Source organism: Eurypyga helias, unplaced genomic scaffold (genome assembly GCF_000690775.1).
Source record: "Eurypyga helias isolate BGI_N326 unplaced genomic scaffold, ASM69077v1 scaffold21664, whole genome shotgun sequence".
NCBI lineage: Eukaryota > Metazoa > Chordata > Aves > Eurypygiformes > Eurypygidae > Eurypyga > Eurypyga helias.
In genome coordinates, this window is record NW_010244650.1 from 60,386 (window position 1) to 75,512 (window position 15,127).

Sequence of the window (15,127 nt, forward strand, 5' to 3'; positions counted from 1 at the left end):
GCTCCAGCCCCTCAGTGTCTGTCTTGCAGTGAAAAGGCCCAAAACTGAACCTGTGATTCAAGGTGCGGCCTCATCAGTGCCCACGGCACCCAGGGAGAGCCCAGGGCAGGGTGAAAGAGGCCGGGGCACCAAGAGCCTGGGGGCTTAATGGGGACAGAATCCCACCTGCCAGGGCCGAGGGGATGGACCTGCCGGGAAGGGCTGCTTCCCTGCGGCGGGCAGCACCGTGGATGTATAAACTGCGGGGACACAGCAGTAGGGGTGGGTGCCTGGGGACAGGCACAGTGCCAGGGGTTGAAGGGTTTGGGGATCTGCAGAGCAATCTGTAGGAGGGAGTCTCACGTGGGACCGAGTAGAGTTAGACAGGCTGCTCTGGAGGATGTTGAATCTGTGTTGTGTCTTCCTAAGCTCCTGCTGCCTTGGTGCCTGTCCCATATGTCCCAGGCTCGGTGAGTGCTCACCCTTCATCTTAACCCTGAGCTCGCTGAAAGCAGGACTAGCAGGTACACCTGCTTTCTTCTATTCTTGTCTTTTCTTGTTGTTCTTGGCTCTGAAATAAGATCCACAAGATCTTCCATCCCAGCGCCGCAGCGGGTGGGTGATGGTACGGTATGTTAGCGAGGGGCTGAACCTCTACTGCAAGAGACTTGCTGAGGGTTACCAAATCCAGAAGGAACTCCCTCTTCTCATGAAGGACTGGGAAATCCCTTACTGCGGCATCCTGCAGCCCCCCACGCTTCACTCCTTACTGCTGAAAGGTGCCTTTTACCCTCCTCGCTGGAGCATGGCAATGCTTCACGACTTCCTTGCCCGCCTTGGGACGCACGCCGAGGCCGTCTGAAGGCGAATGGCCCGAGACGCGGTCATCGTAGTCGGAAATGTGGGCAGAGTCCTCGAAAGCCTCAGCCTTGTCAATCCGCATCTTTCCCTGATTTTTAACCCTCTTCAGCCAAGTTATCCATGATGCAGACTTAGAAGAAATAAGATCTGCCTAGAGGGAAGGGCTGGAAGACTTAATTAGCTGCCCGCCGGCACTCAGCAATTAGTGCTGTACGGTATGGCCCAATTATGGTACTATTAACTTTAGTTCTCTGGAAATTCAGTGATTAATAATACTAATAATTCTACTGACCTCAAAGTAATTGCAGAACATTAAAGGAGAAAACTGTTTCTAATTAAGCAATTCCCAATCCTTCTGTTCTCTCTTTTTTCGAAGCCTCTGGTGCCCTCTCAGCTGTCCCGGCATGGGACATTCCTGCCTGGGGAGACGGAGGTGCAGCAGGGAAGAAACTACTTTTCCCACTCCCAAAAAGCGACATTCCTGTAACTCTTCAGCATTTAAAAAACCAAAGCCTGCACGAACCATAATCCTGCGCGCTGTAAACGACTTCTGGTGGGAAGTCTTTGTTTCACTGCCTGATCAACCCCCCTGGACGGAGACCCGGCAGCCTGCCCCGGCCCCCGAATGCGTCGCTGCAGGCTGGAAAGCAGCAGAGATGGTCCCAGACCAGCTGCTTCGTGCTTGCTCAGTGCTGGGTTCTTTCCATCCATTTGGGATTTCATCGTATGGAGCTGAATCACAAGGGTATTTCCCTCTAGGAAAGCTCTCAAGGATGCTAAAAGGGTCTGGACTGCTCTCAGCTTTGTGTGGGGAAGGCAAAGGGATAGGAATGAGTTGAATCAAGATGAATGTTTCTCTGGAAAAAACCCACCAACAGACCTACCACATTTCCACAGGCTTTCCCAGGGCAGGACTGGCTGAAGGGACATGTTCCTGGAGCATGCAGGGTGCTGGATGTCAGCAGTCACACAGCCCTCACCGAGGTTGCCCCTTTGATGCTGGTTGGCCCCAGGAAGAAAATGCTTGTGGTTTCTTCTTCCTTCTGCTGTGGACAGCACTGGGGCTGGGGTCTGGGCTGGGGCAGATGGGCAGTGAGCAGAAACACGGCTCAGGAGCTGCTGGGAATCACGCTGAGAGCATTTGCAAGCAGGGAAATAGGCAGAATTGTTGCTGTCCCCAAACTGGGAACAGCCTCTCCCTGTAGGGTGGTCACAGAAAGCCCAAACCCTTTCAAACAAAGGAAACAAAAAAGCCCGTGGTGTTTGGGGGCAAAGCAGGGGCTGGGTCCATTTGGGGTTGCTGCTGTGTAGTATCACTGCCGGCTGGCAGGGCTCTGACTCAGCCTCGGGCAGCCCCAGCGCGTGGCTTCCTCCTGCCAACCTCCAAAAATGGGAATTTAATAAACATTGATGCTAGCTCCCGTGACCTGAACGCGATGCCTTTCAAAGTGAGAAACAAACAGAAGTAGCTCAGCCCCAGAGTCTGTGCTGGGCGCTTGCAGTGATGGTGCACGAGGCCTGAAGCAGAGCTAAAATGTGGCCTGGGTGAGCCCTGTTAACACTGAAACCTAAAGAGGAAAAAAGCTGCACTGCAGCTCAGCGAGGACGAGGCCTGGGTCATGCTCAGTGCATGAATAGCCACAACAGCTTGTTTCGGAATGCCTCCTTGGCAGGAGGCAAATCCCTGTTCTGTCCTCTTGTGCTTCAGCCCATCAGCGAGGGAAAACCAACCAAATCAGCCGCAAAATACTGAAATATAGAATGGAAATGCTGCAGACAGGAGGATTTCCTTATTTTCTAGTCCTAAAATACAGCAACAGAAAATAGAAAGGAAGAGAAATACTGAAGTTCCAAACCTGACCATTTATGTTTTAAAAACGGCTAGGGAGGAAAAGAAAATGTCATCTGGTACAGTGAGGTTCTCAAAATTACCAGCTTTCATATACCATATGTATTTATACGCATGAGTATAAATATATAGAGGCTTTCTATTTAAAAAGGTCAGTGCTCCTCTTGGCAAGCAAGCAATGAAAATGTCCCTCTGAAGTTTACCTCCAAAATACCACGTGAAGATTAACCCATTCAAACATGTCACTGCATCTCAACATCACTTTAAAGGCACCTTCACGAGGCCAGTCTTTTGCTGCCATCTTATTTTACTCTTTCATACAAAATTCAGAGGAATGTTCCAGAATATATAAAATGCTGAAATTTTATATATTCTAATCATCTAACCAGCTTCTAACCATCCTGGGAGCAGCAGGACTGTCGGGAAACAACTGACCGCTACCTAAGCTGCATTTCATAAGGGTTTTTTCATTTAAAGGCTGAGCCAATTGAGATGAAAAAAACCCCAATCAATCAGCCTTTTAATCTTTTTCTTCCCTTTTTAAGCTCCAATCTTGGCACGCCGAGTAGCAGGAGAAGGGACTGAAGATGACTTTATCATGTACGTGTCCAACAGATGTGCTGTGTCCAGCCACCTGGAAGGCCCAGGACAGCCTCTGGTAGATGGTTATGTCCAAGCAGGCTGGTCAACACTCTTCCAAGAAAGATAAGGGGATATGAAAACCCAAATTATCCTTGCACACCTTCCCACTGCTCCCCAGGAAGCCACGGTTGGATCTCCACAGGCTGTCTGCGGTGGGTGCTCGCTCCTCTGGGGCAGGCGGCTGCGCTGAAGCCACGCTGACCGGCCCCTCGGGCTACCAGGGGCGTTGTGAAACGTCCAAACGCTCCGCTCACACCCGGCTGCAGATGGGCCACAGTTGTTTTGTTAAATAAGCCAGCTATTAGCATGCTTCTGTGGCTGGTTTGTTGGGGTTTTTTTGGTCTGGCTAGGTTTTTTTATTCTTCTTGTTTCTACTCTGGCATGCCAGAGATTTATAGAAACAACATCAAAAGGCCAAAAGCGTAAGGAACGTATGTGCTAAACTGACCACTGGCCCCCAGATTGATCAAGCTGGTATTTATTACAGCACTGGCAGCCAGGGGAGGATACAACTATCTTAAGATCAAATTCAAAAGTCAACAGGGAAAACGCATCAAGGCTGACCCCTTTCAACCAGCCTCCCAGTAATCCCTGCTCCTTCCCTCCAACAGCATGACGAGGGAGGAAAGATGAACTGGAGGCAATAAAATGTACCAAAAATATATGAACAAAGAGCATGTTAGCCTGTTGAAGAAAGTACTCACAGGACTGCAGGTTACTCACGTGCTGTCACCCTTAGACATCTGAAAAACGGTCCAGCTGCCAAAGGAGGGATGACTGGCACTGTCACCGCAGCTCAAAGGTAAGCAAGCGTTGTTACTAAAAAGGTGTGAACGTGTGCGGAGTTAAAAACCAAAAGCGATGCTTAAGGGAAAAGATTGGAATGAACAATTATTTTATCCTGCAAAAGCTTCAATTAGGAGTTGAAACCTTAACAGACCGAGGCCAAGCAGCGGCGAGGACTAGGTAAGGTGAAGATTGGTTTTGTTTTATAATCAGTAAGGTTTTCATACACAGAAAATTCACTGCAAAACAAGTGTATCAATGGAAAAAGCCTGAAAACACCAGATCTGTTATTTAAAAACACCAAATATTTTTATAGCTACCTACAAACATAACGATAGACATTTACAAGATCTCAGTGATCTATTTACAGTTCCTTTTTTTGTTTTCTTTCCTAGAATTAAAGCTGCCATAATCTTCAAAGATTTCAGGGCTGTTTCAACAGCTGAGTTACAAAACAGCTCAGCCATAAATCAGAAAATAAACTTCATGGTTTCAATAAAGAGGAGAAAATAATCTACGATTCACTTCAATATCGATTTAGATAACAAAGATCATTCTCTTGACACCTTTTCTAAGGCTGTAAAATGGCAAACTTGCAGTATTTTAATTTATGCTTATTTTTAAAGAGAAGCAGCTGAGCGGTCACTCATTTCTCCCCTTTTAGACCACAACCCTGCTGAAAGGGGAACTTGATGGAAGCCATTTGTCCCCCAGAGCTCCTGCTCTACAAATGGAAGAGACCTAAATGCAGGACAGGAGAGCTGAGGGACACCTCTCTCGGGGTGAACCTGCACCACCGGCAAGGCAACAGGGCAGCTATTTCCCAGCTCTCCCCAGAGGCAAGGCTTGGCAGCTACATCACTCCAGACTGCTCTCCAGTTATTTCAGCGTCTCCACTTCTGATTCTGAGCAGAGCCCAAGCTGAATGGAATCAGGTGTTCAAACACCTCAGAACTGGGAGCTGCACAGGTTCTGCTCGAGTCAGGAGGGCAGCGGGTCGCCTTTTTGTTGAATTTCAATAGTTTAGCACAACCCGAACGGTCCAGTCGGACAGCAGAGTGCGGAGCAGATGAGTTTCAACGCTTCTCAAAGCCTAAGGGATGATGGCGTTGGAAGTCAAGACTCTAAAACCAACTTAGAATAAGATCTTTTTGAAAAGAAATGTATTTTCTTCATAAATACAGTACAATTACATTTTACAATGTCTTTTTACTTTCTAGACATAAAAATGCTAGCTTTTAAAAAAGAGTTCCTATACAAATACATGAAAAGAGACCCTCCCCACACACACCCCCCGCCCTCACCTCTGCCACAGAGCAAAGCCATCGGCCACGGCGTGAAGCAGCACAGTGAATCCTGAGCTAACCCGTGCCAGCCCTCGTGGGGAGGGAGAGAAACTGAACTCCCCCGGGTTCCGCTTGTCCTGACCAAGTTTGCGTCGCCACCATTTTAGAAGGAATGGGAAAATCACATCGTCTGGCCACGGCTGTCGGGATTCACTGTGCGAGCGTCACGGCTCACGGGGTGCGCTTACACGTCTCGCGCGCTGCCGGTCACCGGTGCGTGCTCCTGGAGCAGGAGGTGTCCTTGGAAATGGCTCTGGCCTAAAGCTCTGCAAGTCCCCTCACTCGGGCAGCCTCAAAAACGAAGCAAAGCTTATTTCTGCCTCTCGCTCTACAAACCTGTCAAGGGAGGCAGAGACCACACAAGAAGAATTTCAGCCCCCTGACAGTACTTGCTGACCTCAGCCACCCCTCTGCAGACTCCTGAGGAGCAATTCACAGATCCCCATGAGTCCCCAGACGGAAAATTGCTGCTCCCGACCCCACAAGAGATGCCAGGTAGGAGCTGTTTGAAGCTAGTAACGACATCGGGCCAGATGGGAACAAAAGCCTCCAGATCTCAGGCGCCTCCCTGAGCCATCAACTCCCAGAGGAACTGCCCAAGGGAAGGACTTGTGAGTTTGGCCATTCTGTAAGGAGTGAAAAGAAAGAGGAAAAATAACTAAACTTGATTTTCTTGTTTTGCTCTACAAAGAAGAATATGTGGCTTTCTTTATAAAAGCTACAATTCTGCTTCTAATACCCGAGTTTAAAAAAAAACTCTTAGTCTAAAATTTTGGTCTGCAAAGAAGGTCATTGCAATCATTGTGTTAAAAAAAAAATCACTTTCTACTAGAAATAAGCTCTACAGAAGGAAAAAGAACTAGGTGTGCAGTTTGTCTCCTTAAAGCAGGTTCTGTTGAAACAAAAATCTGTACAGAGAAACTGAAGACTATAGGACACATCTTCCTCAAAGCAAGCAGCTCTTTCACAGTCACATCAGGATGGCTCTGAGGAAGCTCAAGGGAAGGAATACATTCCTGATGGCTCCTTGTTCGTCAGCACAGGACTATGACCTCAAACTTCCATGTTAAAGTTTTGGGGGTTTTGCTTTCGGAAGGAATCAGAACTACAAAAAGGGCAAAGAACCTGACCTGAACAATGTGAAACTGCACCATCTTCGTCCAAATTTACTTCCACAGGCATAGAAGTGCTAAGGCTCACGCAATCCTGATGGCTTGGACTGTCAGAACCTGCCTGGCTTCCATTTTTGGAGGAGACAGTTGCTGTCCATAATCTGTATTTTAGTCACAGAAAGCTATTATGTCCTTTTTTCTTTGTAAAAATAGTTTACAGTGGCTTTCAGTTTGAAAACAATGAGCTGCTGGGAGGATACACAGATTATTTTTACCTAGTCCACCTGAACAGCCAATACCAACGAGGGAAAGACAGATTTTACCTGTAAAGGATCCAAATTTTCCTAGACGTTTTAGAACTGATGTGAATCAAGTGAGTTGGAACTGTTTATCTAGAGCCCTACAGTTGCAAAACTTCCTTCCCACTGCTGAGAAGTACTTGTAAAGATAGAATCTAATTTTTCCTGACTTTAAAAGAACAGAAAATCACCCAAAAACCTCTCCCCCTCTCTCTCACAGACACTCAATGGCATTTGGTCTCCCTTATTTTTCATTCAAAGCTCAAACCACAAAATATAACACAGAAAACTATGCTGAAATGGCAGAAGGATGGGCACCTTGAGCTGGTGAGAAAAGCTTCTCCTGTGTTTCCAGCAACTGTGGAGGAGGAAGAGAAATCACTTCAAATCATCCAGAGTGGGCATTACTTCATATAATGGGATGGAATTAAGCCCCGAGAAATAAATGCAAGACAACCTCAGGGATGAGAATGAAGAGGCTGAGAAGTTTGTCTAGAAATGGGTGGAGAACTAATTCCATCTGCAGCCAAGGTACTGCTGCAACAGTGCCAGTTCCCAAAAATCAGAAAGTGAATCTGATGACTTAAAGGTGTAACTTTCTTCTGTAATGCCTCTGGGACTTACTTTCAGCTGCTCTCTCCAGTTAGATGAAGAAACAAAGTGTTTTGGAAGGAGAGAATTTGCCATCTAAAACTTTACACAGAGCTCCTCTTTAAAGCTTTAACTCTGAGGCTTTGCTATATGAAAAAGACTCTAGTAGCTCTGAGAAGGAAGGCTGTATGACGTGGAAGGGCATTTGAAATACAGAAAGATCTGCTACAGAGAAAGATCTCCACAGATCTCTTAGATTAAGTTGCTAACACTGAAAAGCAACAGGGCTTGCCACTTGCACTATGGTAAATTTGGAGTAGTTCCACTAAAGCCAATGGAATTACAATGGCAGAAATCTGAGCTAACAGGTCAGGACTGAGCCTGTAAACTCGCCTTTTTTAATTTACGTAAAACTTGAATGCAATATATTATTTACTATCCACTGTATAAATTATTGAAAAAGTACTTAAGTATAAAAGCGTGGCAAATCTTTCAATGAAACTAAAAATGTGAAATGAGACATTAATCACTGGAGTCGGGGTTTTTTTTAATAAAGAAATAACACAATTTGGGAAGTTAAAAAATAACCAACTTTTACCACACTGAAAATGGAAATAGTTCCAGCCTCTGAATGTGAAATACCTATGCCTATTCTATGTTCTTAGACTGAGTGTAAAGAGAAATCTCCCTTGATCCCAGCTCAGACTTGTAAGAGCTTCTCAGAGTACCTGTATTCTGAAACCACTAAGTGATGCTCACAAGTGGTCCTGACCACTGTAAGGCCACGATGCCCACCTTACTGCATTCAGGGTAGACATGTAGTCAACAGCTGTGAGTAGGTACTTCTGTTGAAGAGACTTTCAAAATACTGAAATGAAATATCGGATGTAGTGCACCTAAGTTCTTGGGTTTTTCTCCAGATGTTACAAGATCCAGTATTTAAAAAATAAAGGGGGAAACTTTCAAAGAACAAGTGTTACGGGTTTTTTATAATTTAGAACAAATTATAAATTAACCTGTCCATACTTCTGAGACATAATATACAAGAGCAAACAGCTAAGTGTTCTTTTATTCCTCAGGTTCTACATTTTTTTTCCCAATAAAAATGTCTTTTAAAATTTCTTGCTACTGTATCCCAGCTCAGATCCTGGTACAGCCTTTCAGATGAGGTATTCTACCATCTCTCCATCTGGGAGGTCCTGCCCCATGGTCTGAACAGGGGCTTTTCTTTCAAGAGTGCTGGAGTGGAAGAGTGGCCCATCTACATGATAAGGAAAAACAAGAGACAGACAATCAAAGCTGTAACATCGATGAGGTTAGAAAAATGACATTGACATTTCAAAAGTCATCTTCTATCACTGGGCAAAAGACAGCTAGCAACTCCTTATTTCACCTTAAAAAATTCAATTCTCCATGTATGTAGACAGACGAATACAGATGTTTTATCAAATTCCCTTTGGGTATTTCCCACTGATACACGCCGGCATTTAAACCAACGTAGTCAGTGTACACCTTCACCACCAAACCTGTTCCCCTGTCTCCCTCGATACCCATTAAACAGCATAGCATGGGCAAGAAGCACAGCAGACCAGCCAAATTCACTCTTCCATAAAGAACAACATAATTGTAACGTGTCTGTAAGTAGAAGAGGCAAGGCTGTGTAATCTGCATTGATTTGTCAGAGTGAGCTGGAAAATGAGCAGCTCCTGCCAGCTCGGAACTCTGTGGGAAGCAAATTCTGTGACAGTCACTGTCAACTGGATCTGTTTGTGCCAATGTTGAAGTCGGTCCTGCGACTGGGACAGCACAGTAACACGACAGCTTATCCTGAGTTACCTTTCCTTCTTCTCCCTCCCCCTTCTCTGAGTCCACTTGCTTTCAATACCCATTAAAATGCAACGGCCAGTTTCTACAGCTCATTTTCGTTCACTGTTTAAACTCCGCATGCTACTCGCAGTTTACATCAGAGTAGACACTGACTCAGAGACTATCCTGGCATTCCAGTGTGTCCATGCCTAAGCTGCCACTCTTCAGGCTTTCTTTCCTTCAGAACATTGTGAGGTTGCCTCTGAAACTCATCTGTCCTCACGAAAACAAAACCCAGCCTTCCTGAATGGAAGAAGGGATGGTAGGGCCTGCCCCACAGAGCAGAACTGATGGCAACTCAGTTCTCCCTCTGGGAGAGCCGCAGAGCTTTGTTACCTGTTTTGTCTGCACTGTAGGCCAGGCTGGTACCAGGGAGTCGTCCTGGTGCAGGAGCTGCAGTGGACGGTGCAGCTTTGTTTTGTTCGTTGCCCCGGTCAGTCTGGGTGCTGCAGTCTCTGCTGCCTGTTTTCGAGTGGGCTGACAGCAACGGTGTGGAAGGAAGGACAGGAGAGGGGGTGGAAGGAATGGATTCGGAGCGATATTCTGTTCCCAGCAGAACACCTTTATGGAAAAAGGGAAGGAGATTTCACAATCCCAAAAAACTAACCAGTATCAGTCCTGCACCCCTCTGCAGTACTTGCTCTATGATCTGGAAAGTGCTCCATGCTTCAGCAGACAGCACTAATTTACCTTTCCATAGCACCTTGCACTGCCGGGTGCTGAACTACCCAAAAGCCAGCACTATCCTCACGTTACTGCGTGCAAAGATACGCAAGTGGGCACTGACATCGTACTTCCCGCTCTCTAAGCAGTGGCTCATCCATGGCAGGGTAAATCTGCACGCTGAAATCACCTCCAACAGATTCTCTTCTAAATCTCAGGGTCTTCTAGTCTCATACGGAGAGCCTTTGGGCCTAACTTCCCACCAGAAAAAAAAAATCACCTAAGATTTGCTTTGTTACAACTCATTTTCTCTGAACAATGGTGTTGAGCCACTCCAGACAGGAGTCATGTTAATGCAGGCACAACACTAGAGGACAGCAATGCTGATGAGTATTTCTGCTCCTGTTCAAGGAGACTTTACACCTTCAGACAGCTCTAACAACCCAGCTGGAAGCAAGCGCTTGGGAACTGTGAAAATATCTCAAATATCCCTAAAGTCAGGCACCAAATTGGGAATAAAGGCTTACATATTTTAATGACAGAGTCATTATTCAGCAGTCACTACTTCCCAGAAATAAAACAAGAAGTAGTTCCAAATGTCCCATCTTGCTTGCAGTCAGCTTTACTGCAGGCTAGGCCAGCTGATCTGTCTGTCCAACACACCTTATTACTTGTGCTGCTCCTGCCTCCCCTCTAAGCAGTGATTTGTGCATCTGAATTGCTGCTGTTATTTAAAAATTACCTAGGCTGCCTTTCCAGCTCTTGTCCTCCCTCTTCTCCTCCAGGATGGGAGTGCTGCTCAGTGTCGACGAGTGGGACAGCAAGCCTGAGCCAGCGTTCGATATCGACATCAGCGACTTGGCGGGTCTCATGGAGGAAAGCTGGTCTGTCTTACCAGGCTCCTTCCGGGAGCGCTGCTGCAGGACTTTGATCATGGCATCCTTCTCAATGATCTGAGCGTGCAGAGTCTTAATCCTTTTTGAGAAGCACAAAGAACAACAACGTACTGTACTCCTGTCTCCTTGGACTGAGGCACCAGTGCAACCACGGCTGTGACTAGGATGCCCTCAGGAGCCAGAGAGAAGATGCAAGGGAGCTTATTGCCCCGAATACTGGCTATTCACTGGCCCCACAGAGCAGATCATGCATGAGAGAGACTTCTTGCACACATGCATGAGAGAACTCATGCACTGAGATACCCACACCCGCCTTTGGCTACTGGAAGCTGCTCTAAACAGCCCCAGAAGGGTCTTCGAGACAAAGCTGAGTTACGGACAGGACATGAGACCAAGAGAAAGAAGAGGACTGACACTCTTAGGGGAGTCTGCACTGGACCTAACCCCAGGGAAACCAGTCCTGTGAGACTGTTGAGAGGTGGCTGGAGGCTGGGGTCTGATGAAGATGCCCTGAAGAGAGAAGAGGAACAAGCTAGATGCAAAAAAAATCTAAGACAAGACTTTTTTGCATTAGCCCTCAGTATCAAGACAGGTTTTGGATTGCTATGTAGACACTTCCTCGGCCAAATGAGCGTCTGGCATCTACATCATTGCTATTGGTGAAGACACAAGAAGTTCTGGTTCTGAGGTGTCTACCCAGACAATTAATTTAAAATCCCTGTCCTAGAGAAGCCAGATAGGACCAAACTGCACTCTACCTTCCCTCCATGTCGAGACATCTCCTGTTGGCAAGCAGGATCTCTTCCTCCTCCTTCTGAATGCGAGCTTCCAGCGAGGTGTCATAGCTGGGGTTAGGCGAGTGGTTGATCACTGTCGTGTCCCTGAGAACAAGCAGTAGAGCAGATGAAGGACCAGCTGAGATTACTGCTTTCCTCCTAGCAGCACAAAATTATTGCTCAAAAGTAACAAACAAGAATATCCACTTTTTTTGAGCTTAGGCTGGCTCAGTGTCTTCCAAAAATCCAACTCCCGGTCCTAATGAAAGGAGGATTACAGAAACATGCATGTCATTACAACAATAATCAATCTACTGTCCATCCCAGGCCAGTCCATGATCTAACTGATTCGCTGCACGACTGTAAACTGATCAGTGTGAACAAGGCAAGTCCAAGGACATGGGGAGGGGGAAGGATGGCACAGAACACTAGGTACTTTCCTTCAATTGAAACAGCACAAACTTCACTTTGGATATAAAACTTTTCTCCCTTCCCTTTTCAACAGTATCATACAGGGAATCTGAGCAAAGGGAACCAGGCATGGAAGTTTCTTAAGCAATCCTAAGCAGCTTGGTCCAAATAGCTCAGAGTGGGCTGAAAACAGTTTCAGACTGATTCCACATAGTGCCTGATGTTAACACTGTGACAGTTGTTCAGTCCACTAACCAAAACACGAGGAGTATTTCATTCTGCTTGTGGCTTTTCAGTCAGAACAAAGTCACTGCGCTACGCTCTCTATCACTGTATGAATCATTAAGAGCATGTTACTGACAGAGCTATGCGTTAACGGAATTAGGAAAAAAACAAACACACAAGCCAACAGCTCCAATTCATTGTAATACGAAATCTGTTCTCTCAGACACAGCACATCTAAGAACTGTCTGATAAATGTACCTTTAACTCTGCAGAAGTTCAGATCAGGAAAAGCAAAGAATCAATGTGAAGGGCACAAGAAAGTCATTCATCTAAGAAACGTAACCTGACACAGATTCCTGCCCGTGCTATAAAGCATCCTTCCTGCAACCCCAGCTTCCTAAGGGAGGCTATTTTCCACTGTCAAAGGGAAAGAACTCTGTGCAAGTGTAGATGAGGTTGCCACTGGAATTAGTGGAATCCCCCCCAGCCTATCTTTTTGAAGGAGGTGTCGACTGCACGTAAACTCGCAGAAGTATTGACACTAATGGAATCTCTTTGAGGGGAGAAGCAGCTAGAAGGAAATGAAAAAATAGAGCTTGGCTCTTTCCTGACTGGAAGGCATTCTTGTTCATTTAACAAAACCTGGAGAGGCCAAACATATCCCCTGTCATTCCCTGATAAACAATAGACCAGACCTCTACTTATCAGCACACGCTGAAAATATAACATGGCCTTTAAGGACAAGCAGTAGCAAGAGCCTTTAGAGAATTCTCTGGGGAGGTGGAAAACAGTGCACAAGCATCATCAATACCCTAAAATAACAGCCTGCTTCTGGAGCAAGATAAGTCTTCAAATGCTAACACAGCAGATCTGCAACTTTCCCCGAGTAATTCTAGTATGATCTTACATGCTAGGAAGCCAGTTGTGATAATATCCCTATTTGAACTTGGTTCATGAGAGAATCTAAAATAAAATCTGCCATCAAGAACCAGAAACTAGTGAGCAATGAAATTATACGTAAGCAGTTCCTCATGCTGAAGAGTTGCGCTCCAGTAACAGCTCTTGTTTACCAACAGGCTGAAGCACTCGGGCCCATTTACAGCCACAATAAGTGTCTGTACAGCTGTCTTGGAATGTGAGCTTCTTACCAAATTTCAGACACCCTTCCCTTCCCACCCCCACAAGCAGTACTCTCCATACACAGCACAATGTTTTGAGCAGCATTTCCTTGTAGATGTTTCTGGTTAGTAACCATGTTGAGGACAATACCACAAATAATTTGCAAAAACATTCTGGAGAACAAGTAAGCCATTTAGGGTGAATGTAGTGAATCACCAACCTTATCCTTACGAAGTCTCACATGACTTCAGCGAGGACTGACTCCTGTTTAAAAAAAATAAAAACAACGCAAAACACTCCTCATACATCTATTTTTGAGTCAACAGCTTCTAGGAATGGCTCAGAAGAATTCTAGTCTGGAAAACGGCTCCTGCATGTGGGGGAATCTCCCCCTAGCAAAAGGTTTCTAATTGTTGGCAATTGCACAGCTCCCAGGAAAAGCAGCCAAGCTCCACTTGCACGCAGAAGTCTGAGAAGCTGTTCAGAGGTATCATGGGAGGGTGGTGAGACAACATTCCGTGGTGGGAAATATGACATTCAACTGGAAAAAGAAAATAACCCCTGTACTGTGAAAAGTCTCATTTACCTCTGAGCAGCCACAGTTGCAGCTGCATCCAAAGCAAACTGTCTCATCACACTCTCCTCCAGGTATTTCTGTTCCCATTTGGTCATGTCAGCTTCCAGAGCAAGAATCCTTTCTTCCTTCTCCCGCAGGAGTTCCATGAGCGCCGTGGCATTGTACTCCGAGACGTTGGCAGCCTGAGATGTACCCTGACGCTGTTTTCCAAAAGCAGGGGGGAAGAAAAGAAAAAAAGAAATCTCAGGATGCATCTGTAGAACTCAGGGTTGGTTTGGTTCGTTTGCTTTTTGTCTGAAGGCCAGAGGCTGGCCCTGAGCAAGAACTCCTCAGAGCGAAACAGTGGCCCATGCCACACTGGGCAGACGAGGTGATGGTAATGGTCTCCTTTAGAGCTCAGTCTGAAATATCTGCAGGGACAATGCAGCCTCACCCTGTCAAACCCAGGAAACATGCTCATGTAATGCTAGAAAGGTTCCTTCTATTTTCCAAATATTGAGGCTCAAAAGTCATAAAACACCAAGCACTGCTTCCAAGAAAGACAGCTTAACTCTCAGCGCCCATGCTAGAGTGCTTCCCGGTGCCATTCCAGAGCCGGCCAATAAACAACTAAGTATTTAAGACGGATCGTACTCCTGCCTAGGCCATGTGTAAAACCCCACAGGAGCGGCGGAGAGCTGCATGCTGCTATTCGTGTCCGACGTCTACAGCCCATCTACAACGCCTCAGCTAACACCCACTCACTGCCAACGCTGTTCCAGCAAAACACTAACAAGTATACACGAGTTACCACACATACAGAGAAAATACATCCAATATTAAAAGATGTGGTTATTAAATCAGTATGATCAGTGTATACCTGTGGATTAAGTAACTGGGGATCAAAAATAACTCAGTTCTAAAGCAAGATTTGAAAGACAGGCAGTGTTCCCTTTCAAAAGAAAGAGCAGAGATTTGCTAAGCTAAGAGTTAAGCAGATAAAATGAGCACTTTTATATGGAAGTCTCATCTGGGATTGGCAGGATATTTGACTTGAAATTTTTTTTAAATAGTTTCAAAGAAAAGAAGTGGGGCAGACAAGCTACTTTATGTTCAGCTCAGAATTCTTAACCATGACAAGAAAGCTATT

At 45.8% G+C, this 15,127-nt stretch overlaps 1 protein-coding gene across 1 annotated transcript in view; it reads right to left on the minus strand.

Annotated features, from left to right (window-relative positions):
• Positions 1 to 8,436: 8,436 nt before the first annotated feature.
• Positions 8,437 to 15,127, minus strand: part of AMOT (angiomotin) — a 33,558-nt gene continuing 26,867 nt past the window's right edge. Inside the window, exons 8-12 of the mRNA XM_010149830.1 lie at positions 14,008 to 14,198; positions 11,649 to 11,771; positions 10,737 to 10,969; positions 9,668 to 9,892; positions 8,437 to 8,726 (exon numbers count right to left, since the gene is read on the minus strand). Coding sequence (XP_010148132.1) covers positions 8,626 to 8,726; positions 9,668 to 9,892; positions 10,737 to 10,969; positions 11,649 to 11,771; positions 14,008 to 14,198 — 873 coding nt within the window. The 3' untranslated portion in view covers positions 8,437 to 8,625. The remainder of the gene's footprint in view (positions 8,727 to 9,667; positions 9,893 to 10,736; positions 10,970 to 11,648; positions 11,772 to 14,007; positions 14,199 to 15,127) is intronic.